This window comes from Rousettus aegyptiacus, unplaced genomic scaffold (genome assembly GCF_014176215.1).
Source record: "Rousettus aegyptiacus isolate mRouAeg1 unplaced genomic scaffold, mRouAeg1.p scaffold_m13_p_6, whole genome shotgun sequence".
Lineage (NCBI taxonomy): Eukaryota > Metazoa > Chordata > Mammalia > Chiroptera > Pteropodidae > Rousettus > Rousettus aegyptiacus.
The window spans coordinates 78,571,540-78,599,501 of record NW_023416309.1 but is presented as its reverse complement, the minus strand read 5'-3'; the positions used below and the strand labels follow the sequence as shown (position 1 = coordinate 78,599,501).

Below are 27,962 nucleotides of genomic sequence, written 5' to 3'. Positions count from 1 at the left end.
TCTGCAATTAATCCAGTTTGGACTTAACTAACTTCTTTAACTTTTCTTCTTACAGCTTAAACTTTGGAACAAATATCGAATTTCCAACATTCCATCACTAATATTCCTAGATGCCACCACCGGGAAGGTCGTGTGTAGGAATGGGCTGCTGGTGATCCGTGATGACCCAGAAGGTGAGACCTTGGCAAGTCCATCCTGTCTTCTTCCTTCCGTCCTGCTGCCCAGACCTCCTCTCCTTTGCTAGAGAGTGTACAAATAAATACAGTTGACCATAGAATAACGTGGAGTTTATTAGGGGCACTGACTCCTGCACAATCGAAAATCTGTATGTAACTCTCATCTCTCCAAAAACATAACTACTAATAGCCTACTGTTGACTGGAAGCTTTCCTGATAACATAAACAGTTGATTAACATGCATTTCGTATATGTATTATATAATGTATTCTTATAAAAAAGCAAGCTAGAGAATAGAAAATTACAAAAATCATAAGGAAGAGAGAATACACTTACAGTAGAGTACTGTATTTATCGATACTGTAAGTTTGCATCATCTGTTTTAGGCTACACGGTTCATCCATGAGTTTTTTCAAGTTGTCAGTTGAAAAAAATCTGCGTATAATGGACACACACAGTTCACTCATGTTGTTCAGGGGTCAACCGCATATGTAAGTGGGTTTATTTGGCTAAAGAATATTGTCTTGATGAAATTATAGTATTCTCTAGGTCATGGTTAAGATTTTTAAAGGGATCAGAATGTCCCTCCTGGGAGCTTTAATTCATGGGCCAAAGGAGATGGAATCTGAAAAAGGAAGTTTAGCTTCGAGGGCTGAGGAGGCTGTTGAGAGTAAGCTAGGGCTCAGATACTGACTTCAGTGTTGTTTCAACGGCAGCAGTCACCTTAACTATTAGAGGTAGGCTAAGTGATTTGCGGAGTTTTTTTCTTTTAATATATTACCATAGCAAAGCTGCAGTCTCTGTTGCTCTCCTGGTCTCAGCAGTGAGTGCACCTCATTTCTTGGTACTGCCCAAGTCCTGCGGGCCTTGGTCTTGATGGCCAGCTGGGTGGACGGCTATCCATTGGTAGGTTGCTCAGATCACCCTGCCCAATGGCTGCCCAACATCTGTTTCTCTGCCCCTTGCACTGGAGTCATAAAAGGGTCAGAAGATCTTCCCTCCTCACTTACTGGTCCAGTGCAAGGATTCAAGCCTGGTCACAAATTTTCCCAGTAAAAATTTCACCCGCATCAAAGAATTGTCCTCAGTAAAAACCAGGGCATGGTAGAACCAAGTCTTTATTTTCTCAAATTTAAACACACACACACATGCACACACGCACATACGTGCACACACGCACGCCCACACTACTCTGAAACTTATTAAAATGCAGATTTCTTCCCTACTCCCAAGATTTTTGGATCCATTTGTTCGGGGTGGGCTTGGCCACCTGCATCTTTAACCAGTCTATGCCTCTCCCTCCCATCCTTCCCCCACCCCAGGCAATTTTGAGGAAGTGGTCCATGGACCACCCTGTGAGAAAACACTGTTCTGTTGAGCTGAGAACATATTATTTGCTTTTCCTGCCTGGGGCTTAAGTGTCATCAGAATGTAGACCATCTGGGTTGAGTGGGTTTTACTCTTTCCTTTCCATAGACTTAAATTCTCATCTTACTTGGTTCCCTGGGCCCCAACCCAGACCATGTGAACTAGAATCTCTAGGAGGTGGGGCCCAGTTGATTTGAAAATTCCCCAGTGGATTCTAAAATACAGTCAGAGTTGAGATCCACTGAGACACCAGGGTTGGAATTGAAGAAATTCAAGGCTAGTATCTGAGACAATGCTTCCCCAGCTTGGCACATCAGAGGCACTGGAGAGTCTGTTTTGCTTTGTTTTGGACATACAGTTTCAGCCTTGTCCCTGGATCCTGGGACTTGGGGTGTGACTTGGTTTCTGTATTCCTCAAAGCCCTGCAAGAGATTTGACCCTGTGATCATACAGGTTCGGGAACCATTGCCTTGAGGTAGGGCTCCGTCATGGATGAGTTTTGCTTTTATTCCTATATTTTTAGCTGCAGACCCTATGGGTGTGTTAAAGACTATTTAATGATAAAGTTGTTATGCTCTGCAGCCCTGAGGCCTCTTGGGTCAGAGGACACAAGGAAGAGTCTTAACATTCTCACCATCTGTTGCCTGTTGCAGGTTTGGAATTCCCTTGGGGACCTAAACCCTTCAGGGAAGTCATTGCAGGGCCCTTACTTAGAAATAATGGGCAGTCCCTGGAGAGCAGCAGCCTGGAGGGGTCTCACGTGGGAGTCTATTTCTCCGCACACTGGGTGAGTGTTTGGTTCTTCTTTGGCCCAGGCAGAAGGAAACAGTGATATCTCCACCAAGACCAGTTGCGACTGGCTTCTGGAGGTGGGACTGCGTGGGCATAATTTCCCGGCATTCTTCCTCTCTCCTGTGCACAATGCCTTGTTGGCATGCAATAAGTGCTTATTATTATGGATGATAATAGCAACAGTAAGAAAATGACTTCTTTTGATAGGTCTAAAACGATAGCTTTCCTAACCCGTTCTGATGAGGCTTCCAGTGCTCCCTGAAGAGGTTTCTTTGACTGTTGCCTGCTGGCACGCTGTGAGGGGTGGGGAGGAGCCTGTGCTGGCTGCTTGCCATTACAAGAGGCACATTTGTTTCTGCTCTCATGAACCAGGTTTTGCCATCCCAATCCTACTCCGGTCTTGTTTGCCTGGCCTCTCATGGCAAGTGGCTGGGAAAGGGGATATTGAAGGTATAACGTCACGATACAGGATCCCACTCTTGTCTTTCAGTGTCCACCTTGCCGAAGCCTCACCCGGGTCCTGGTGGAATCCTACCGGAAGATCAAGGAGGCAGGCCAGAAATTTGAGATTATCTTTGTTAGTGCAGACAGGTAATGTGTGCTGGGGAAGGTGGCAGCGTAGTTCTCCTTTTCTGCAGGTGTTTAACTTTTGTTTCTCTCCCTTATACTTCTCACTTCTTCAGCGTAAAGCTTGGAGCTAGGGATTAGGGAAGACATATCTGGGATTATTGACAGAGGGACGGACGCATTTCACAGTTACTCCTGGGATTGTCTGAAGAAAAGCTGAGAGTCACTTGTTCTTATCGTCAGTATGGGGGTTTGTCCTAATTCAGGCCTGGGTCATTTGAGATTAGAAAGTGTTTTTCTGATTTGTTCAGCATTTTGGATTGTGGTGAAAGAATATGGAGGGAGAAAGATGAAAAGAAAAGAACTAGAGTCTAATGAAATATGATGCCTATTTGGAAGGCTGTGCAATCATTTTTCTTAGCTCTGGCCATGGACTTTGGGGACTATCATAAAACCGGAAGGGCAGACCTTCTTCCCAGAGTGCATCAGGTACTTTTAGCATCAATTTCCTCTGCTTCTTGCCTTTTCACTGGCTTTACTCACCAGTGACCTTCCTTTATCACAAAATTCCAGCCCCAGTTCAGGCCAAGCCATCAGATGCTTCTGCCTCTAAGTTCCTGTTCACAGTAGGCAACCTGAGATGCCAACACAGAGACCGTGTCGTGCGCTGTCATATTCTTGACATCTGCACTATTTCGTGCTTGGCTTATTCACCTTTTGTTCACCCCCCTGTTTTATAGCTCCCCACTGAGTGGAGTCAAGCTTGAGGGCATGCCAGGTGAAGTAATGACTTTTTAAAGCTTTAAAAAACATCAACTTTATTGAAGTATAATTTACATACAGTGAAATGCATACATTTAAGTATCCAGTCCATTTTGCAGAATGTATGTACCCATGCCATGTAGAACATTTCCATCACTCAAGACTCCCTCATACCTCTCATCAGTCAATCCTCACCCCCAAATCCAAGCTTCAAGAAACTCCTGATCTGCTTTTTTAAATTAAATTTGTAATTTTCGCAATTTCTCATTTGTGGAATCATAGTATTTATGCTTGCCTGAAAGTATGGTACTATACAAATCACTGTTACACGCACAAAATAGGAGTGTCACTTGAGAACGCAGTGTCCGAACATCTATGCTTCTTATAAAAATAAGACCTGTCTGTGTTGAAAAACAAAAAGTTGGGCATGGGTTAAACTGGTAGGATTCAGGGGAGCAGGCTGCAGAAAGCCTGGTGTTTTCGTTTGGCATCCCGTGTTGTGAGGAGGCGTCTGCTTCTTGGCATGCACCTGAATGGGTGGAGTAACCCACTCTGTCTCATTAGCCTGGTGTCTGAGGTCACGGTGATTAGAAGCCCCAGCATTGTAGAACCCTGGACACAACTTGATAGAAAGCGGGGAGGACCCAGCAGTGGTGCATTTGGGGGTAATAGAGCCTTGTTTCCATATGTGTTTCTATAGGTCAGAGGACTCGTTCAAACAGTACTTCAGTGAGATGCCCTGGCTCGCTGTCCCCTACACCGATGAAGCCCGGCGGTCACGTCTCAACCGCCTGTATGGCATCCAAGGTAGGCATTCCAGACTCCAGGGGACTCCCTGGAAACCTGCTCATCTGGGCTTACCATGTCTTTGGGTTTCCTTTTAGGGGGAAAAGAACATCTTTATTTTTATGACTGTTCACTTTCTTTACCATATTAAAAATTACATGTGTTGAATTTTTGTGTTGTACATGGTAAATCATTGAAGCTGTTTTTTAAGCAAAGTGCTTGTTCAGATGAGACAGCTGCTTCTCACTGCCTGGCCTAATGAGTTCTGATGTGGTCGGACCATGGAGCACGTGCTCCCCAATGACTTGGCTGAAGCCCTACCCCTAGGGTTTTACTGTCAGATAGACATTAGAGTGATCTTTGTTCCATCACTCAGACTCTTCGAGTCTCAATTTACTCATCTGCGAAATGGGCTTGGTAAAATTTGTGCCACATAGAGTTGCTGGGACCATTAATAAGATAATGTATATTAGGCATTTCTCATGATTCCTGAAGCATACAAACGAGGACTGAGTGAGTATTACCTTTTAGGTGAGAAAATTGATTTCCTGAAGAGTGTCAAAAACTAGGGCTTGGAGAACTACTAATCATAATGGGTCCCCTTTCCCCCTTAGAAATAATGATTTTTAGTGAGATAAACCGTGTTTTTGTTCTTTATTATGTGAATACCTCCTTCCAGCCTTTACCTAGCTAGGTGTTTTCTTGATGAAGCACTTAACTGGCCTATTAAGAGTAAAACTCAACTCCCTTTGTATCAGTAGTACCAGATCCTGGTCAGCCCTAGACAGGTACAGCTGATATTTGAGTTCTCAGTGCCCCTTGTGTTATAGGGAGTGAAAAAAAAAAAAAAAGGCAAATTAAGATTTACCCACAAATTCCACAGCTTATGAGAGCATACATATCAGATTCTTTAACCTTTTTCTTCACCATTTAGAATAAGCATATGGTTTTGTTTGGAGCTAAAGCTTCAAAAAATTAATACTTCATTTTAAATCGGTGCTCCTCAATGTGAAATGTATGTAAGAATTGCCTGGGGGTCTTGTGAAAGTGCAGATTCTGATTTAGTGGGTCTAGGCTAGGGCCGAGATCCCGTATTTGTAGCAAGCCCCCAGGTGATGCCGATGCTCCTGGTCCAGGGACCACACTTTGAGTATTCACAGTCTAGCAATCCTTTGAGAACGTCGGCGGCTCACTCCTCCTATTAATAAGAAAGATGAAGGCAGTTCCCTTTCCAAACGGAAGTTGCATGGCATGCTGTTATTGTTCACTGGTCCAGAGGAATGGCACCAAGTTGGGTAACTTAAAGGCAGTGTCACCAGTGTCTTTCCTTGCAGCACTGCCTGCAGAGAGACTTAAAACGTGTACCTTGAGGTGGGAACTGAGGGTTGAATTGCCACTTCGTTGGGATAAGTAAAACTTCATGTCTCTTAATTCATTTATTCATTCATACACAACAAATGTTTATTTGCTGAGTACTGACCCCCCCACACTGCTAAGCGACCTTGAGCGAGTTATTTGACTTCTCTTTTATCAGTAAAATGTGGACATTTCAGTTTTGGGCACAGAATAAATAAATATTTAACTAACAGTAAAAAACAAAAAAACAAAAAAAAGGAAAATTTGATTTTACAATCTAAAAAAGATAAACTTTTAAATGTCAAAAAGCTTTAACGAAGGCAACCAACAATATTAATAGCATATATGACAAAGAGCCACTATCCTTCGTAGAAAAAGAGCTCTTCCCAGGTACTAGTCCAAAAGAGAGCAAATTTAGACAACAAAGATAGGAAGTAGGCAGTTCTTCTGCTGAATAGTCAGAATGGTTATGAAAAATATTCAGGTGAAATTACAGATGAATTGCAGATGCAAATACTGAATTTGTATCTATCACATTTGTTAAGCACTCCCTTCCTCTCTCCACCTACCCTCCTTCAAAAAAAAAGAAAAAAGAAAAAGATAATCCCCAGTGAGGGAAAGAGAGCAGACAGCTAGAAGGAATGTAAATCAGGACAGCCTTTCAGGAGAGCAATTGGCAATATATACCAGAGGTCTTAAAAAAATCCATAAAACCTTTAATTTAAAAATCCCACTTGTAGGAATCTATGCTCAGGAAATTACCAAGCACCCGGCCAAGGCTGAACTTATCTTGAGCAGGTGGTGGATTTTTGTTTTTGGTTTTTTTCTTTTGTCTTTTGTATACTTTGAATTTCACTACAGACCACAATTCTGTTTTTTGCTTTAGTCCCTAGAAAACCCAGAGATGAATTTTTAACCACCTTTAGCGATTTTGCAAAACTGACCATTTCTGTGCATGCCTTTGACCCTAGCTTCATCTTCTCTTCCTTGTTTTCCCTTCAGGGGGATATTTTAATATGTTTTTATTGAATTATATTGTGTACTTTTTAAACTGCCTTAAATACTTTTTGGAAAAAAGATGGAATAGATTTAAATGCATAGGATTCTATTCCTCGAGCTCCAAGTAGCCACCAGTACTCTCTGTACTGAGCTTGGTGGGATATAAAGAAACCAGAAGGGTAGCCCAGTGCTGGTCTTGAGTGAATAAGACGAGATTTACATTTGGAAATAACTAAAAAGTAGAGTATGTTGATATAAAAGTGTTGGTCAGGTAAGTGCCATTTTATACAGGGGCTTAGAAGACTGACGGTGGTCCCAGAGAGTGGAGCTGAGTTCTGGGCCTTACTCAGCCACTCTGTTCGGTCAGGAGGTTTCTCCACATTTCCAAGCTTGTGTCCGTGGAGCAGAATCTCTTCCTCTCCAAGATAGGGAGTTGGGTTCTCCTTTCCTGGATGTGGGGTTTGGCACAATGGCAGGCATTCCTGATGGTCAATGCAAAGCCATGGGGCCACCTGAAACTAATAAATTATCAAAGGACAGTCTACATATAATGCATAGCCAGTTTGAGGGTGGCAGTCTCCGCCCTCCCTGTCATGGGTGGTGCTTCTGAGGACCCTTTTGGGTGAGTGGTGGGGGTGCCTAGGCACAGAACAGCAGTCTCAGGAGAAATCATGAGCTTTTCAAGATTCAGTACAAGTTTTGGACTCACCACTAAGGCCAGAGGGTGCCCTTCTGTGGAATGTTGTCAGGGCACATAAAAATTAAATTGATCATTTTCTGTGTGCCATCAGAAAGCAGAGAAGGGAGCTCTCTTTTCAGATTATCTGGTTGTCAACATACAAATATCCCAGATGGAGGAGCCGCAGTTGTTAGGTTTGGCCCAGACAGCCAGAAAGGGGGTAACCACAACTGAGGAAGAAGAGAATGGAGAGTTCTCAGAGATGCATTCATTTGGCACGTTTTCTTAAGGCCCTGGCAGTATGGGGATGAAAAGTACATATGTGGTCCCCTTGAGGAGCCCTCTCAGAAAGCTAATCTGGAGGGGCTCTATGCCCAGGCAAGTGGCGGCCAGCCAGCCATGCCACAGTAAAAGAATGTGAGATTCATGCAGAACCCAGCTCCGGCCAGCGAGTGTTCGCTACAGCCCAGCCCTGCACCTCGCTCATCCTGCTGTTCCTCATCTGCTGCCTCCACAGCCTACACACCCTTGCCATCTGTTCTAGTCTCTCTTCAGCTTGAACCTGTCTCATTTCCCAGCTTCCCACCTCCTGATTCTGTGCCTTCAGGTTTTTATAGTCTTTGACAGTGTTTTGTGCTGACTACTTCTTGATCACCGATCGCTTGGGCTAAGCCTAAGGGCTCATTCCTGCAAGCAGTCTGTCAAACGTTGCCTGCTGACCTTGATCTATCTGCCTCTGATCCTGTCAAACCAGAGATGCACTAAAGCACAGTGAGATATGAGTATAGAAGAGCAACACAACATCCTTATCAAGGTAGCATTTAATGAAGGGCCACAGGATGGAATAATCCAATTCAGAGGAGACTCACTTAGAGTCGTTTAACCAGGAAGGCTTCCTGGAGAAGGTGAGTGTAGAGCAGGGCCTTCTAGAATGGATGGGGGTTAGATAGGAGATTTGGGACATTCCAGGGCAAAAACCAGAATAGGATGCCCATGGTGTACTATAGAGCAGAGTGAGCAATAAGGCTGGTGAGGTCACACTGTAGAGGGCCTTGAACGCTATGCCGAGATCCTTGGATTTGACCCTTTGGATTTTTGCAGCCTTTTGGAAACTTTACTTCAGGGACAGTCAATACAGTAGTGACATTTAAGCTAGACTGGAAGAGAAATCCCAGAGACAGGTTGTCCACTGATATTTTTCTTTTTTTTAAATTAAGGTAAAATTGGTATATAACATATTAGTTTCAAGTGTACAACATAATAATTTGATATTTGTATATAGAACAAAGTGATCACAATGATAAGTCTAGTTATCATCCATCACCATACAATTAACCCCCTTCACCCATTTTGCCCACCCCCCCCAACCCTCTTCCTCCTCTGATAATACCAGTCTGTTCTCTGAATCTGTGAGTTTCATTTTGTTTGTTTAATTTCTTAGATTCCACATATAAGTGAAATCATACAGAATTTGTCCTTCTCTGTCTGACTTATTTCACTCAACATAATACCCTTTAGGTCCATCCATGTTATCACAAATAGCAAGGTTTCCTTTTTTTTTACGGTTGAGTGGGATTCCGTTGTGTGTGCGTGTGTGTATGTGCGTGCGCGTATGTGCTCATGTGTGCATGCCACATCTTCTTCATAATATTGATGGACACTTAGGTTGTTTCTATATCTTTGCTATTATAAGTAATGCTACAGTGAATGTAGGGTTGCATGTATATTTTCAAATTAGTATTTTCACTTTCTTCAAATAAATACCTGAAAGTGAGATTGCTTGATCATATAGTAGTTCTATTTGTAATTTTTTTAGGAACTTCCATACTGTTTTTCATAGTAGCTGCACCAATTTATATTCCCACTAACAGTATAGAGGAGGGTTTTCTTTTTTCCACATCCTCATGAACACATGTTTCTTGTCTTATTGACGAAAGCCATTCTAACAGGTGTGAAGTGATACCTCATTGTGGTTTTGATTTGGATTTCCCTGATGATAAATGATGTTCAGTATCTTTTCCTGTGCCTGTTGGCCATTTGTATGTCTTCTTCGGGAAAATGCCTATTTAGATCCTCTGCTCATTTTTAATCAAATTGTTTGTGCTTTTGCTATTGAGTCATTTGAGTTCTTTATATATTTTCATCTCTACTTTCTAATTCTGCCTTTGTTCTTCTAAGGCCTTGTCTTGCCTCTCATTTTTCCCTGCCTCTATGTCTCTCTTTCTCTGTTACCTCCTTCTTTCCCACTTCACAGGATGCTTAGGTCTTTCTTAGCCATAAAAAGAATTCTGTCACTCTTAAAGTTATTGTCTAGTCTGTTCAGGCTTCCATAACAAAACGCCATAGACTGAATGGCTTCAATGATAGAAATTGTTGTCTCACAGTTCTGGAGGCTGGAAGTACAAAATCAAGGTGCCAGCTCATTTGGTTCCTGGTGAGGGTTCTCTTCCTGGCTTGCAGAGGGCCACTCTCTTATTGTGTCCCCGCATGGGAGAGAGAGAGCTCTGATGTATCTTTCTCTTCACGTAAGGACGCCAGCCCTATTGGATTAGGGCCCCATTGGGTTATGACTTTTAGCCCTCCTCACAGGCCCCATCTCCAAATACATTGGGGGTTAGGGCTTCAACATATGAATCTGGGGCAACATAAACCTTCAGTCCATAACAGCTACCACCCTTCTCTCCTCTCAAACACCAAAATCTCAGAGTGCTTCAAGCTTCTTCAGCTCCTACCAGGCGACAGGCCTTGTGCTGGTGCGAGGGACAGACACCAGCGTGATAACGATGTGGTCCCTGCCCTCACAGAGCTCAGTGGTGCCGTTTCACTTCTCGTCCTTCCAGCCCGAGCATTAAAATGAAGATGGTCTCTCAGGTCCCTGGGGGCATCCTCCTGTTCATAGGTTTATTTAACAAAACGTAGTTGTGTGCCTCTTATATGTGAGGTGCTTGTCTATTCATGAACTAAAACTTACTTTCTAACAGAGAGAGATAGGCAATAAACATAATCTGTAAAAATGAAGCATATAGTATGTTAAGTTATGAGTGCTATAGATAAAAAAACATGGCAAGGGAAAGGAATTGGGAGTACAAGGGTAGGAATAATGCTTGGACATACAAACTTAATTTAACTCCTGTAAACATTTTGAATTGATTTAAAAATTTAAACCTTAAAAATCACTGATGTGAAAAATGAACAAATGTTCCTAAGTCCTTAAGTGAGTCTGTTGACTCTAGTAAACTTACAAATATGATGATTCTTAAGTTCTCCTAAATGCAGTAGTACTGTTAATAGAGTTGTAACTTAAAAATCAGATTCAATTTCTCAATTACATATTTTAATATTGTAATCACAGGACTGACCTGTTACCGTGCTGGGCCACATTCTTTTAAACAAAAACAAACATGGAAGTTAAATGCCAAATATTCATAGATGTCTTGACACACAAAAACATTAATGCTATGGGTTTAATTCACATTTCTGAACTTCATTCTAGATCTTCCTAGATTTGAAAGATGCTCACTAATTAAGGAAATAATCATCATTCCAATTATATCATTTTGGAAGTCTCTTCCCTGTTCTTGAGTTTGTATATGTGGGTGGCCCTCTTCACAGTGCTGTCTCCTCGCCCTCCAAATAGGACAGTCTCTTTGCCTGCAGAGCCCTTGTAGTTCAAGTTCCTGGTCTGATATTATTTCTGAATTCTTCTCTCTAGTCTTGGAAGCCGGTAACTCCTCCCTAGGCTGCACCATCCCTCAGCTGATTTTTGATTTGCTTTGCCTCCGAGGATATTTAAATAACTCCAGTCTAGCTCTAAATACCTTTGAACTTGAAGGAGTTGTATATTCTTTCATACTCTTCACAGCATCACAAAATTAGTTTTGATTGAATTCTGAATATTTCTGAGCTTTGTGTGACTCTGTGGTTACAAAGTCATTTAACTGATGTATGTGTAAGTATGCATGTACAGTCTGAGCAGTTTTTACCCACGACACCTCTGACACCAAATGTGTGGGATTTTTTCCACACACACCAACCAGTTCTCTGCTGTTACACACATACAATTCAATTTAATTCTGACACTGTATACCTGGAGTTAGAGTCAGACCCATAGGCTAAGGGCTCAACCCCACAGGAGGGCCTTCCTCTCCCCCACTTCAGATACCAGTTGCAAGTCTCAGGCCTCCCATACTTTTGACTGACTGCCTATAGGTCAGGGTTCCTGTGACTCCCCCCACTCCTCAGATTCAGTAATTTGCTAGAACAGCTCACAGAATTCAGGAAAACATTTTACTTACTATTGCTGGCTTATTATAAAGGATACAACTCAGGAACAAATGGAAGAATTGCACAGGGCAAGGTTTGTGGGAAGGGGCCTGGAGTTTCCATGTCTTCTCCAGGTGCACCACCCTCCCAAGCAACCGCCATGGAAGCAACACCAGCTTGGCAGCTCTCTGAACCTGTCACTTAGTGGTTTTTATGGCATTTTCACTATGTAGGCGTGATGGGTTAAATTGTTAGCCATTAGTCATTAATTCAACCTCCAGCTCTTCTCTCTTCCCCAGAGGTTGAGGTTGAGGGTTAAAGCAGAACAGTCCAACCTACTAATCCTGCCTTTCTGTTGACCAGCCCCCATTAGGAAGCTATTTAGGGGCCAACAGCCACCCAGCAGTCATCTCATTAGCATACAAAAAGATGCTCTTGCCACTCTCATATTCCAAGGGTCTTGTGCCAGGATCTGAGACTAAGACAAAAGATGCACCTATAACCCTATCCATTCAGGAAGTTATAAGGGTTTTAGGAGCTCTGTGCCAGGAACTGGGGCTGAAGACCAAATATTTATGTCTTATTACAGTATCACAATGTGTACACACACACACGCACACGCGCGCGCGCAACCCCACCCCCCACACACACACACACAGAGTCAGTGGAGGGTTCCACTGTGAGCATCTGGTCTTCAGCACATCCTTCAGCGTTCTCAAATAGGAGAGCTCATGCTCCCTGTTTGACTCTATGTGTCCTAGGCTTTCACTCAACTTTGTCTCCTCCTGAAGCATTTAGATGAAGGTGCTTTCACTGAGTGGCACCTGGTACATTCCTCACACCTCACTCAAGGTGAGCCACCCCCACCTGCCCAGCCTTCTGCCTTACAGTAAGTGAGTCGCTTGATCTGACAGTTACTTTGTATATTGAGTCGCATGAGGGCAGAGCTCCCCTGTGTTATCCTGACAGGCTCGGATGAAAATGGGTAACTTAGAAAAAATGCATACTCCTCTGAGCATCTTGGGAGCTGGGCTTGGAGTGTGGCTGGATTCTGAGTGTCACCCAGCATACTAAAAGAGGCCTTCATAAAATGCCAGCAGTTTGTTATGTCCATCCAGATATGGTGAGAGAGCTGGGTCTTGAGGCTGTTGCCCCTCAAGTCACCCCCTTCACAGAGTGGCAGGACCCGCTGTGGGCCTTGATGATGCGTTTCCCCTGGATTGGCCAGGCCACAAGTCCTGCTGCTGCTGGCAGGCAGGTCACTGGCTCTCTCAAGGAGCCACCTGAGTTCACCAAAGCTCTGGCATTTGGCCTCCATCCATCCATTTCTTTCCTCTCTGGGGACTAGCTGGGTTGCCCTGAGTGGGAGGGCCTCCCTTCTCCTAGTGCTTTATGCAGACTGCCGAATTTGCAGCTCTATAAGCTGTTTAAAAATGGCTTTCTAAGGAAAGGGTTTAGACATACTTGTCAAAAGGCAAATCCCATTAGCAATTGTTTAACTAATCCTGGCTGTCAGAGAACACCCTGTTCTTTGCTAGGAGACTTAGAGCCCCTTCTCCCCTGGGTTAGGGGCCCTGGCTGGTTTTGTTTCTCCCCCTTCCTTTGCCCCCCACCTTTGGGGAGGCAGATGGGGCCTAGAGTGGGCACAGGCCCTGCCACCAGGAGAACAAGTGCTTGAGGCCTGGCAGCTAGGAGGCAGTAGTGTGAGGGCTATTCGCTCTCCCAGGGTCTGTTTTTCCTCAGTTTCTCTGTTGCCTGCTTGTTCTTCTGCTTGTTCTTCTTCTGCCTTTTCTTTCCTTCTCTTCTTTCTTCCTCTTCTATCCTGCCTTTCTCTGCTCTTCCCCTCCATTTTCCCCCTTCCCTGCCCCTTTCAAAAAATACATTCAAGGCAGAATCTGTTTATTATACGTAGAACCAAAGAACTTGGAGGGTGTAGTTTTCAGTCAGTGGGAGGTGAGGGGCCATGCTGGTGTGTTTTGTAGATAGCACTCAGTGTTAAAAGGGCTGGTGCAGGTTATCTGGCCTTGGCCCATGGACCTGGGGGAAGCTGGCTCCATGGGCCGAGGTGGGGGGCTACCTCAGGACCTACTGAGCAGCTTCCATGTTCTGTTTTGTCTTGTTTTATTTTGAGAACATGAAAAAAAAGAGTAAACATGAAAGGACAAAGATAATATAACAAACACCTACGTGGTTTGACATTTGTGCTTCAGGTGTTTACATTATAAACGAATGAGAGCATTAATGCAGACAGCGGTGGGGTTCGCTCCTCTGCAGTGCTTTTCTCCTTCCTTCCGCCCTGGGCGGAAACACTACCATATATTTAATGTGTTTCTTCGTAATCTGTTTTCATGTTTTAACTGCACATATGTGAATCCCTGAAAAATATATAGCTGTGTTGGATGTGTATTTTAGAAGTATAATTTAATGTCGATGTGCCATAATATTCTGCAACTTGCTTTCCTCACTTCATGTTATATTTTCAGTATTTCTCCCTATCGATATTTTTATCTGGTTCATTTCTTTTCTGTGCTGAGAAGTGTTTCATTGTATAACTGTTCTATGGTTTAATAACTTGTTCCACTGTTGATGGGCAATTGGTTGTGTCTGGTTTTTCCGTATTGCAAGAACATCACCATCAATGTCTTCATGCCTGTCTCTTGAGGCAGGCACGTGCCTGAGCAGGTTTGGGTCTGCTGGCTAAGTTCGGTTAGGCCCAGACCCATCCCTTTGACCTCTTGGATTTTTCTGAGTTTCACCACACAAAACCCCTTAGCTCTGTGAGCAAAAGAAAGTTTGAGGGGAGCTGGGAAGGACGGAAGAGGTGATTTGATGAACAGAACTGGCGGTCGATGAAGTCAGGGCATGGTTTGTATTGTCATCCCCACCCCCCACCCCTACCATTCTTTTGTTCTTGTTTGGTTTTTATTTTATGTTAATGCATACATCATAACACCATTTGAAAAAACTGAAACATATCTATGTCACTCACATTTCTACCTCACTAGCACAACTGTTTTCACTTTTCTAAGTCCCTTTTTCGGTCTCTGTCCATACACATACACGTTTGTCCATAGCTGTAATTGTACACATAGCATTGTGTATTCTGTATTTCCTATTTAACAATACATTTTCTACTTAACAGTACGTTTTCTATCTCGCCACAGTCTTCATAACGATCATTTTTGTGGCCACATAATATTTTGCCTTGCCAATGTGCCCTAACCTTCTTTTTCTGTCATAGGGTCTGTTTTCCCTTCCATTTCTCTTCTCAACTCCCAGCAATCTTTGAGTGCTTACTCCCAGCCCCTCAGATCATGTTGCCATCTGAGTTGCAACCCTCCCCAGCTTCTCTGCCCCAGACCCCGCCACAGTGCCATCTCCGTCAAAACTGCCTCTTTCCTTGGCAGTAGAAAAGCAACCAAATAAACTATGTGAAAGTCTCAGAGTACATGGCTTTGAGATTGTTTTAAATACTCACAAAGAGGCTCCTTACAGGAGGAAACAGTTGGAGTAGGCTTCTTGGGCCTCGTTCTCTAGCTTTGGAAGGAGAGGGTCAAGAGAATTCTTGGGCACTGTTTGTGGTCCAGCACAGCTCCCCACGGTGGGAGGCTTGGGGCTGAAGCCCTCTTAGGAGCATAGAGTCTATGTTCTATGCCCAAAAGTTAAGCTTTGGATAGTGCAAGTAAAAGAACTTCATCCCCAGGCTTGGCAGATGTGCCACTGGAGCTGGAACTCTTGCTGCGGTGCTGACGTCATCTCTGTATTCTGTTTCTTTAGCTGACTTTCTCCAGCCAGCATGGAGGTTTCTTTTTATTCCCCTAGGGCAAAGCACCAGTCTTCTTCTGTACCTCTGCCTTCTCATGAGCCAAACAATCAACTTAGGGATGATAAAAAAAATTAATGATGAACTTATTTATAACAAGACCTGATATTTATGAGTACTCACTGTATACCAGATACTCTGCTAAAAAGCATCTGTACTTGCTGTTCCTCACGACAACCAAATAAGATAGGGGCTACCCCCATTCGATGGCTAGGGAAACAAGGCTCTGAGAAGTTAAGAGACTTGCCTAGATCTTCCTTAGAATTCTATCTGTACTTTCCCCTCAACCATCCCAGCCATCCCAGCTGGGAAATAATAAGTTTAAGCAAAGCAGAGATGAGCTGCTCCTTTTCATCCCCTCCAGAGAAGCCCCTTGCTGGTGTGGAAGTTATTTTGTATAAAGGCATCGATTAGAAATTTTCCATTCCCTTTAAGTTTCCCATTAGAGGCTTTGCCCTATTTTCTCCTTAGAAGTCTCTGCTTCAGGGAACCTGCTTCAGGGGAGGGAGAGCAGAGAATGCGTGATGGGGGAGGAAAGAGAAGAGGTGATTGTAATCTAGGCCTCCTTCCCCACAGCCTTGGGAAGGGAGAGAAGAGGGAGGTGCTGTGAGAGCCCCCACCAGTGGCTGGCCCAGTAGAAAGCAGCATCTTTTAGAACAGGCAGACCAGAGCTCCTGTCCCAGCTTGGCTGCTCATTAGCCAGATGACCTTGGGTGGGTAACTTGACCTTCTGTAAAAGGAGGATAACCATACTTCCCGTAACCATCTGTTATGAGGATTGAGGACTGAGTGGGGTAGTATCTATTGTGCCTCGCACAGTACAGATGCATCGGAGAGGCGAGCTTCCCCTCTCTCGGCCGCTCGCTCGTCTCTGGAGGAAAGCTTGCACTTAGGGCTCTGAGGCCAAGCTAAACGACATCTGGTTACAGGAAGGGGGCCTGGCACGGCACATGTTGATTCTTTTCCCCATTCTTGTGCCACAAATGGGCTTCTCTGGGTTGAAGTCTGACTGGCTATTATATCAAGTCATTTTCTGTTTCTACGCCACAGTCACAGGTGCCTTGTTATCTAGGGCTCAAATACATGAGTTTCGGTACTCAAAAGCACCAAGTACAAGCAGGGACTCCGATTTTTCATAGTCATGGGGAAGGGGTAGAGAGACCCACGGCCTGGGGAGCTACTCCTTGGTGGAATCAGCTGGGGACTCCGGGTCCTTGCCCTGCTGTCCTGGTTCCCACAGGCATGGACTGAAGAGAGCTGCAGTCATGGTAATAAAGAAGGCCCCTGAGAGTAGTCCCCTGGAGAAACTGAGGCGCCAAACCAGGAAGTAGACTTCTTTGCCTTCATATTTTACTTTTCCTCCCTTCTCTGTCCTCTGTGCTTGCTTGTCCTCCGCAGACCCAACTTGGCATCCTATGTCTGGGTTACAAACAGGCCGCTGCTGTGTCTAATCATAGCAGTGGGTGGGCCCTGGTTTAACCCAACACTCGTAATTGCCCAATTTCAGGAATACACTGATTCTCTGATTAAAGAACTTCACCAAAGCATTTTTGAGAAGGGGCATGGTGATGGGAGGCTCTCGTCTACAACCAGCTGGCCTCTTGTGGCACAGCCTCAGCTTCAGTTAAGGCTGCCGACTCAAAGCCCAGCCCAATCCTCAGAGATGGGGACACACCTGATGTGAGCCCCAGGCCTCCAGGGGATAATGTGCAGCTGTGAAGATGAGGCTAGAAACACCCAAGCCTCCTGTACTCCAACACACAACTTCTCCCGAGGCCTGAACTGCTCTGAGCGTGTCTTAAAGCCCCATGAGAACCGGCTGCGATGGTGGGAATGGCTGTCCTCCAGAGTCCATTTCTCTCTGGGCCTGTTCCTAACACGTCAAGCCACTTCTTCTAATAGGTGTGAACATAATGAATTCATTTATTCCGTTTGAAGCTAGGCCCACCACTGCACGCCTGCTATGCTGGCCACCGCAGCAGATTACAAAACACCAGGGCCATATTTCTGGTACCTCAGCGTCCCCCTCAATGAAAAGTAAAATGTCAGTGGAGCAAACTACTGACTGAATGCTTCGGAATCTATAAATATTAAATTGCTCTGGCTTTCACTGGCCTGTATAAAATTAAAGCTCTGGTCAGCTCTGGAGGAGAGGCTGCCGCATAGTGCAAGGTGGGGAGGACCGGCCGCCAGTGGAGAGACAAATGTCCCCAAAGGGCAGGGCCGAGGCTGACTGTGGTCTGTGGTTGGTGGTGGGTGGCCACCTCCTGACTGGAGGAGAAGCAGCGGGGTGCAAAAAGCAGGGAGGTAGAAAACCCAAATGCGACTGTAACCCAGGATGGAGTTTCTCTGATTTTTCATTTCAGGCCCTATGGTTGGGGGTCTGCGGGGTTTGCTGGGAGCTTTGTGTTGCATTTCTTACCCCAGCCCAGGACTGTAATGTGAGGGCAGTGCATCGCCAGGAGTGTCCCTCCAGGGACTGTCCCCCTTACAGCCAGTGTTGGAACCTCCCCAGGCAGCAGGCTGGAGAGTGGGGGTGGGGGCTGCTGGCTTGCTGGCAGCCAGCTGTCCTCCTCCTGTTTTCCTGCTGCAGCCCCTGCCCCAGGCACCTTCCCGACATAGCCCCGCCCCCACCTTGTACTCACACTGGGGGGCGGGGGCGGGGTGTCCTGTCTGTATGAGGACCCCCAACGCGTGGTTGATTTGTGCTGGTTTGTGCATCTGTAGCAAGGACACTACCTGAGAATGTGTTTTTATGCCCCTCAGGTTTAGTTTAGACTCCTAGCAGGCAGGGGCAGCATCTCCTGCATCTTTGGAATCTGCTTAGAATTTAGTGATTGCTTCCATGCGCCAAGACCCTGTACGAAGCTCTTTAAGTGCACGACTCATTGATCTTTACATAGTGGGATAAGGTAGGAACTGCAGTGCATTCACCATGTGGCAGCGGAGGACATGAGGCACGGAGAGGTGAAGGGACTTGCTCGGGGTTCTGTGGAGAAGTTACATGCAGACCCAAGGGAGTTCTGTGGCTGTTTTCTGGCTGAGCCTGGGTGCCATCCCAGGGCTTTCTGACTCTTAATCCTGAGCCTGTATCTTGTCCTGGGTCTTCTTGGGAACTGTGGGTGGGAACTGGACCCTCCTGCTGGGTCCCGTGGCCAAGCTTTCTCTCTCCCTTGCAGGCATCCCCACCCTCATCGTGCTGGACCCGCAGGGGGAGGTGATCACACGGCAGGGGCGGGCGGAGGTGCTGAACGACGAGGACTGCAGGGGGTTTCCGTGGCACCCGAAGCCTGTGCTGGAGCTCTCGGACTCCAACGCTGTGCAGCTCAACGAGGGCCCCTGCCTCGTCCTTTTTGTAGGTATGAAGCTCAGGGAGGGGAGGAAGCTCAGCAGGGGGAGGAGGGGACCGGGTGCAGGGCAGGCAGCAGGATAGGACAGAGCTCACATGGGGGGTATCTGTCCCTGCTGCCTCTTTCTGTCACGAAACAATGCAGTGCCTGGGCCTTTGTCTCTCTCAGCAGCCTTGCTTTTGACCCCAATGATTTATTCACAGCTCTCCCCCTGTGGGAGGTGTTCTGGGAGCTGCTGCTGTGCTTGCCTTCCTAGCTGCTCCTGACTGCCAGCTGGGAAGAATAGGTCAGGCCCAGAGGATGCCCTGCTCCCCCCCCCACCCCGCCCACACACACACCTCATGAACAGACCCGTTGTTGGAAAGGAGTTTGTTGGAAAGGAGCGGAGCTGTAGCAGCTGCAGGGACTGGGCACCCTCAGGCCCAGGCTTCCCCGGGGTGCTCCTGCCAGTCACCTGTGTTTTGACCAGTTGCGCCTGGGGCTTCCGGAGCTGTCCCATCCTCTTAGGGCCAAGTGCCCCTCTCAGTGTCCACTGTCTCACCCACTCTGGTGCTGAGCTTTGGGTCGGGAGGACACAGGAACATTTACTCTGGATTTCCTACAGCTCCGTGGGGAGACCCTGAATGAATCCTTGTACAAATGGAGCAATGGCTTCCCAAAGTCCACCTTACCCGCTGCCTTGGGACTTACTGCTCAACTCCAACTCAGAATAATTCTGGGTACTAGGATCAGGGCTGAGATGCTGCCATACCCACTTCACTGAGTGGGTTTGGGGGCATGTGCAACATCCTACTCCCATTCTCTGAATGTTTGGTGTGGGGGTCCCCAGGGGGGTCATATGCAGACTCAGACGGAGAAGTCTTAAGCAAACTGATTCGCAGGCTGGTCCTGTGCTTAGAGGACTGAGGTCCTCTGGGGAGAGCTGGCCTTGGGACTTTCTTGCCTGCTGCAGGCTCCCACACCCATGTCCTGGGACCTGGGAAACAATTCTAAACTGAGGGACAATTGGAAACCTCACTGGCCATCTGCAGATGTGGACACAGGGTCCCACAGAGGCAAAGGGTTCCTAGCATCACAGAGCTATTTAGATATGGGTCTGGAATGTATCTTGCAGAGTCTGCACTCTGGGCTGCGTGGCATTTCTGGGTGAAGGTCATCTGCTGGTACCTGCTCCCGAAACCTCCCCACCCCCTGCTCTGCTACTCTTGGGGAGTTGGTTACAGGGTTCAGCAGGAATGAGCCCTGTGGCCCCCCAGCATATGGCTAATCCTATCCTGCTATTTCACTGGTGACAAGAGATGCCCCACAGGGGCCCCGGGAATACTGGTCCCCTGGTTTGCATCCATCAGCCTGTTTCCTCCCAGGGTAGTCCGGCTGCCAGCTGTGCCTTCTCACTGACACCACTGACCAGACCACAGTCCTACCCACCACAACCACCACCACTTCTGTCATTTTCATTAGGAAATCAAGAGATCCAAGCTCATGGCATCTCATGCTGTGATTGAGAAAGTCTACCAGGACCTCAGGTCCTGGCTTAGGGAAAACTCAGCTTTCAGGGTAGGTTTGTGAAGAATTCGGTGACAAAGATCACATTTGCCTGGGGTGTTAGTGCTGCTCAGTGTGGCGAATTGCTCCTGGGGGTCATGGTACAGGAATGCACTGTGTGAGCAAGTGAGTACCTTCGACCTGCTTTAATGCACCCAGGAGCCAAGGCCTGTGTCCCAGGGGAAGCTTCTCCATTCAGGGGCCACCCTGAATGGTGTTTCAGGCCCTGGACTCAGGGTCCCCAGGGGCAGCATCCCTGACAAGTCATTGTGCTTCTTCATGTCTTTCTCTACCCATTAAAGATTCGGAGGATGACGGGGAGTCCGAAGCAGCCAAACAGCTGATTCAGCCAATAGCCGAGAAGATCATCGCCAAGTACAAAGCCAAAGAGGAGGAGGCTCCGCTTCTGTTCTTCGTGGCAGGGGAGGCGAGTGCCACTGGGGCCGGCCTAGGCCGACTTTTAGAACATGCCCGATGGGCTCTGGGGCGTGTTTGAAGGGGCCCTGGGTTCTAGGGTGACAGCGTGTCTGGGAGAGCCCACAGACAAATGTGACGGGAAAGGGCGTGTCATCATCAGTCATGAAAACCATTTCCTGCCCCTGCTGCTTTCCTCATCCATCTTTCTCACTCAGCAGCCGCAGACCAGCAGGATACCCTCCTAGGACAGAGCCTCCTTGTACCGTCTCCCACTGTGGCTGCTGGGGAGAGTGACAGCCACAGAGATCATGATTAACACTCATTCCCTGGGGGCTAGGTCCAAAGCGGGCCCTTGATGTTTTACAGATTGTCTGCTTGGTTAGTCCTCACCCATCGGCCTGCAGAGTGGGCTTTTCCCATTACGGGGATCCCGCTGGGGGTCACAGCTTTGACCTGCAGTTACCCAGCCAGCCCAAGGTTGGAAACTGCTGATATCTCTGTCTTTCACCCAAGGCTTATCCCTTGAAACTGGACTGGACCAAGCAGAGGACTTTTCACAGGGGTAGGAGGCCAAACCCTTCAGTTAGGCCACCTGTGGCAGGTGCCTGCCTCCTCCAACATGTAGGAGCCTCCGTCCAGTAGACATGGGAATTTTTATAAGATGGCTGCGGTCAGCGCAGACACTGTACTTCAGTCCCCACCCCCAGGAGCCATCCTGCGCACATGCCCCACTGCCACCCCCACCCAGCCAGCCAGGCACCCGCCATAAGCTGGTTATTGACAGATGCGTGGTCAGAAGCCCCCCTCCCCTCCTTCCACCCATCTGCACTTTCAGTTGGTCTGAACCCCATGCTCGTTTCACGCTGTGTTTGGCTCCCAGGAGAGGTGGCAGCAGCCAGACACCCTGAACTACCACCCATTCATCATCTCCTCAGTAGCTGCCCCTGCTAAGCCCTGGTGGGCCCCTCGCAGGCAGCCAAAGTCACCCTGCTTGGCTGTGGGGCGGAGGGAACAAAGTAGGTTCACAGGGCCCTGCCTTGGGGCTACACGAGCCCACTCCACACAAAGCACAAATGGAGGCTGCTCTGAATTTATTTAACTCTAACCCCTTTTGAATGGCTCTAAGAGAAAAGATGGGAGCAGAACAGGAAAGGCTTAGCCGGGGTGGGGGTGGGGCTGGAGGGCTCCAGAAACTGCTGTAAAAATGTGGCTGACAAGGAGCATTTGCAAGTTTTCTACATACCAGGCACCAAGCCAAGTACTTCCCCTATACCATCCCGTTTGTCCCCACCTCTCTGGCTGGGGACATAATCATTACTGTTTCACAGCTGAGGAAAGAGAGGTTCCGAGAGGGTGAGAGACTGCTCCCTGTCTCTGATGGCTGGGCTGTGAGTGTCCGCTGGCTCTCACACCTCGCCTAGCCCCATGTGACCTGGTACTACATCCATTTTACAGGACATGAGACCTGGGCTCGGAGAAGTAACTTGCCAGATCACACATTAAGTGGGTAGCAGAGAGAGGAGTGAGCATGAGGTTGCTATGACTCCAGAAGTAGTGTCCTTTTGTCCTTTGGTTCGGCAGACGGACAGGCCTAAAGGGAAGGATGGGACAGAGGAGCCTGGTCATCACTGTTCCAGTTCCCCCCCTGGCCACCCCGTCCTTCCTGTGTTCTTCACCTGGGCTCTTAGCCTTGGCATCTCTCTTGGTCTGATTCTCTGGCCTCGTGTTCAGAAGAAAGGCGGCATGGAACGGTGGTGGGCACAGGGCGCTGGAACATCAGGCACTGACTGAACGGCTCTGAGTGCAGGACTCTGCCCCCTCCCATTCCACCCAGGGCTGTCGGGGACCCCTAGTGTGTCTCAGTCCTTTTTGCTCTGGCAGGCAGCAATCTTCCCTTCTGAAGTCTGATAACAGACATTAAAATTCATCTTCCTGTGTTTCGCTCAGAGGGAGAGGGGAGGGGAGGCAATGGGGATTCAGTGTACGGTTTTTATCCAGGGTCTCCCTCCGTTTATCATGAAGATTGTTTATTAACCAGTATGGAGGGCCCGAACTGGGTGAACAGTGTTGAATGTTGAATCACTCAGCACCTGCTGGGAAGTACATGCTGTTTCTGGGGTGGGGGGAAAAAGGTGATCACTAATAATCTTCCTAAAGATTTGCCCTTGAGAAAGGAATGTTTTTAGTCTCAGAAACTGGTGAGCTGTACAGTTTATGCCTCCTGCTCACCAGCATTTAAGACCAGGAATACCCCACACCTTTTCTCTGCAGGGCAACTCATGTCTCTTCATTCAGTGTAGAATATTGCCTATTTTAGTGTGAGACCACCTTGGGATGGGTATGTAGACTTCATTTTCTACCAAATAAGGATTGACAGCATAAAAGGTAATCTCAAATGGTTGCTCCCTTGCAATTCTGTCTCCTGTCTTTGGATTTTTGTGTTTGCTTTTATACTTAATAAGGCTACATCTGATTTTAGAGGAATTCATCTGGACAGTCGCTGGGAATATGTGATAAAGGGCCAGCTTCCTGCTCAGATAAATACAGCGACCCGTGCAGACTTCAGTAGTACTTAGCCCTGACTTCCAGGCTGTCTGTGCAGCTCCTGCCCCCTGAAACCACAGGGGGTGGGGGGCAGTTCTGTTTAAAACATTCCAGAGCTAAGGTCCAGATTGGCCTCAGGTAATCCACAATGGGGCTGCAAATGATTCAGATTTGATTGCAGAAGTAAGTAATCAAAGGACATCACATTTTTTACAAAGCAGAGGACACAGAAAAGTTGCCTTCATGCTAATAAAGAAGACTTGCCTGGGGGTTGGGCTGATGCAGAGAGAAAATTTTATGAACCAGCCTCCTCCGATGCAAGGCAGGGCAGGTTCCACTGCTCCCCATTCTCAGAGCCCATCTTTCCTGGAAAGGGTCCGCTGTTTAGGATGATGATGGAGAAGTTCCATTCCCTGCTACCTGGGGAACCTAGACCCAGGGGACTCTCTACCCTTTCTTGAAAACTTACTGGTTCTCTCTCCCTTCTGATGACTTCCAGGATGACATGACTGACTCCCTGCGAGATTACACCAACCTGCCTGAGGCTGCCCCTTTGCTCACCATTCTGGACATGTCAGCCCGGGCCAAGTATGTGATGGACGTGGAGGAGATCACCCCTGCCATTGTGGAGGCCTTTGTGAATGACTTCCTAGCAGAAAAGCTCAAACCAGAGCCCATCTAGTGGGGCTCCGGCCTCATGAGACGTTATTTAAAACTCAGTCTTCTTCTCCTCCTTCTTCCCTTCCTTCCCTCCGCCCATGGACTTTTCCAGCGTGTCCTGAATCACACAACCCAAGTGTCCAACCTCTCTGTGGTGCCTTGTTTTCTGCATTAACTCCTCAGCTAGCACCCTAGGGTGTGCATCCTCTCAGCAGCAGAAGAACCCACCATGTTTGGAGACTCTGCTTGGGATTCACAGGGCTGCCGTAACCTGGCCAGAGCTGGGGCTGCATCACTCTCTTAGTCACCAGCTCTTGGTGAAGTATCTTCCAGGGTGTCTGCTGAGTGGGCGTGAAGGGACCGTGCACCGGTGCTCTGGCTCTGCCTCTGGCGTCGGCACGCACACGCAGAGCCGACTCAGCTCAGTGACACAGGTGGAGCAGGGAAAGGGCTGCAGCCTCATCAGGCCTCAGCTTGGAGCTGCTGGTGGGAACATCCTTTCCTAGGTGACTTTGTCTGTCTTGGTCTGAGGGCAAAACACTAGCTTTTCAGTCATTCTTGGGCAGGGACTATCTGGATCTCAAAGGAAGGTTGTATTCTTTTCTGGTGAGAAAAAGAGTAGCTATGGTAATGATTCATATAGTAATTGCTTACTTTGAGATCCTACCACGTGATAAGAGCTTCTCATTCCTTCCTTCTCTCTCTTTCTTCCTTGATCTTAGCCTACTCTAAGTTTCTGCCTTCTCATACGGACAGCCCCTGCTAGCTTGGAATTTTGTTAATAAATTCTTCCCCTTGGACATCTTCCCAAGAGGATGCACTTGGCCCTGGTTCTTGAAGGAACGCCGCCTCACCAGTGCAGACCTCCGATTCAGCCCAGCTCTGGGCCTGGGGGCACCGGAGCTCCAGTGAGGTGCCTGTGCCCACCTTTGGTTACCCTTGCCATTCCCTTTTCTTTTTAAAGCAGAATTAAAGAGAGACAAGAAATTACCAGAAGCCTAGCTTTTTCCTAAGAACCTGCAGACAGAGCTGTGCCCCAGGGTGTGAGTAAGGGTGTTGATAAAGAATAGGCCTTGGAGCCACTTAGCTAGACCCAGGTAGCTCAGCTTCTTGTTTGGGCTGAACCGACTACAAAAAGGAAAATTTCAGCACCTGTGTACAAAGGCTTTGGGATAGAGGGCTTCGCCTGGGGACTTTCAGGATTTTAGCCTATCTCAGCCATATGTCAGAGTCTTTAAAACACTTCCAGGGCTTACCCCTGGCTCCACTTCACAGCACTCTGCCAACTAAGATCATTTATTTGGAAAACCCAGCTCTCCCAATTAGCTGTAACACCATTGCTCCTTGCCAAATTGAATTGTTGATTTGTAGTTCAGAGGTACAAAATTAGTTGGCAATTAGACTATTACTTGATGTCACCAGCCTGAAATGCAATCACCTAGTAAGAAATAAAGCAGGCATCTCTGGACGTTATCAACCACTTGGCCTTTTCTGTCCTTAATAACAAAAACCTTTTGCTTATGGTGCTGTGCTCTCTTAGGAGGTGGACAGTGGGATGGGTGGGCGGGACATATCAGATCCTCTTGACTTTCATTGGACACCTGGGAGCTATGCATCAGAATTTTTGAGAATTCCAAGAGCTAACACAGTCACCCATCACATCCTCCAGAAGCTAGAAAGTTCATTTGAATTAGAGAGCCAGAGCTCAGGTCTCCATCTCTCCTGGTTCAACTTGCCCTTGCTGAGGGTAGATTCCCAGATTACAGACATGCTTGTGGATTCTTGTACTCATTCCCTCCTTACAATGGAGCAGATCCTCTGAAGCCTGAGAAGAACAGGTAGGGAAACACAAGACCCATATGGGTCTCCCTGTGCAGAATGGGAAAATAGTTGGAGACCCTCAAACTTAGTTCTGCCTTAGGGCTAGAGGCCCATCTGGGAACCTTCCCAGTGTCTCCTTTGTGGGGTGGGGTGGATGTGGGAACAAGGATGACCTTGCTTGGAAGATGGGCAGGGTTTCTGTCTATGCCCTATATCGGGATGACCTTGGAGGAAACAGAAGGTGGTCTCTCTTTGAGGCTTCTTATCTTCTGGGGCAGAAGGTGAAGTCCAGTGAGGAGTCCATTGCAGCAGAAAAAATGAGTCATTTGTGATCCTCCTATGTCCTGCACAGGGGTGACTGAACTACTTGCCACTAATGTGAACTGGATCCTTGACTCCAAAATTCTCCTTTCAGAGTAGGCATGTAGGTTAGTTAAGATCAGTGAGAATGTTTACTAAAAAGGTGCTTAGGTTTATATAGTGGTGACTTTGGGGGTGCGGAAATGCGGAAGGAGGATCACTTCACCCCAGTGCCCACGAAATAGCCATGTCTCAATAGTGTGAGGGATCTTAAAGGTTATTGATGCAGACGAAGTGGGTGGCTTCTTAATTTCCACTAAGCAGCTCTAAAATACCTTAAAATTCTTGTCGCTAATTGGAAGCAGGTTAAAACACCAGCTGTGGTACATTCAAGGGCTTCCGAAGGCAGCTAAGGGAACCAAGCCCTGCAGGCTGAGGCAGGAGGGCGGTTGTAAAAATGCCACCCTGGGGTTCCAGGTTTGTGTTCACCTCGATGACTTCCAGATCACGTTGTAGCCTGTTTTCACAAGAGGTGAGATTTTTTTTTTTTTTACCTGTCCCCAACAATAAAGATCTGCTTAAGATAAAGGGTATATGTTCGCATTGATATTACAGTGGGCAGCTCCAATTGCCAATGGGTGACTGAAAACTAGCTTCCTTTCCAAGAGTGAGGTGGCTGCCTGCTATGTTTCTTTCTAAGAGTGTGTCCTCGAAATCAGTAGCTCTCACTTATCTGAGCACAGGGAGCCAGTACTGCTTTTCTGACATCAGCCAAGCTTCCAGTGGTAATTTTCAGCCAGACTTTGTTTTTTCCTGTTGCCTAATTAAAGACACTGAAAAGCTGTTCTCTCCTTCTGCTGCCTTGTTCTGGGGCAGCAAACTGAATTCTGTAATGATGTAAAGGCAAAATAGGATATGGTCCAGGAACAAATCCACCAGATCTAATAAGCTGTTGCACTGTCACCTTAGGGAGAAAACCACGTGTGTGCATGCACATGTGAAAATGCTATACACTTGCTTTGTAGCGCTGGGAAGGATGTGAGCGAGTGTCTGGCCCAGGCCTCTCCAGTCACGCAGGGAGGGGTGTGCACACATTCTAGTCAGTGTCATTTCCTCTAGCCAGCCTGGGCAGGCCCGTGCTTACGCAATAGGACTGGGACGCCACTGCAGTGTAGTCTGTGGGGAGGCTCAGCCACGTCCTTCACAGCTTCCCTCGGGGTGCTGCCATATGAACCGACGACTGACCGGAGGCCCTGGTCCAGGATCTTTCAAGTTTGCCCTGAAGTGGCTGTGTGGAAGTGAGCACTTAGCCCATATCCCTCTTCGCTGATACCAACACGGACAAGAGCACCCCCTGCTTTCCTCCAGGCAGGCTGCTCAAGGGAGAATTCTTAGGGGAGAAATGGCTGTTGTTTATTAGCTTTGTTATTCCTGCTAATGGTGCGTGTACAAAGGGTGAAATATTTTCCAGGAAACAAAAGGTTTTATATTGGCTCTGTGGCTGGCATTTCTCCTTCTTGGAGAAATATGACATTAGGGTGCTCTGGACATGCCTTATATGTGAAAGCATAAAGTAAATATGCTTTATTTTCAAGGCATAAATATGTCTCTCTCCCTTGGTGTTTGGAGTCCTTCTCGTGCCAGGAAATGTATTATTAGATTTGGGTAGGACTTGTTCTGAGGGATTGTTGGATTTCCATTAAATAATGTGCCAAGACATGAAAGCCTCTGTCCCCAGGCCCACAGGTCAGTGG

At 47.1% G+C, this 27,962-nt stretch overlaps 1 protein-coding gene across 1 annotated transcript in view; it reads left to right on the top strand.

Annotated features, from left to right (window-relative positions):
- The window catches only part of NXN (nucleoredoxin), a 134,436-nt gene extending 108,872 nt beyond the window's left edge, over positions 1-25,564 (top strand). Inside the window, exons 2-8 of the mRNA XM_016138981.2 lie at positions 56-173; positions 2,198-2,331; positions 2,827-2,927; positions 4,366-4,472; positions 18,751-18,930; positions 20,769-20,893; positions 23,927-25,564. Of these exons, the coding sequence (XP_015994467.1) occupies positions 56-173; positions 2,198-2,331; positions 2,827-2,927; positions 4,366-4,472; positions 18,751-18,930; positions 20,769-20,893; positions 23,927-24,109 (948 nt within the window). The 3' untranslated portion in view covers positions 24,110-25,564. The remainder of the gene's footprint in view (positions 1-55; positions 174-2,197; positions 2,332-2,826; positions 2,928-4,365; positions 4,473-18,750; positions 18,931-20,768; positions 20,894-23,926) is intronic.
- Positions 25,565-27,962: the final 2,398 nt, after the last annotated feature.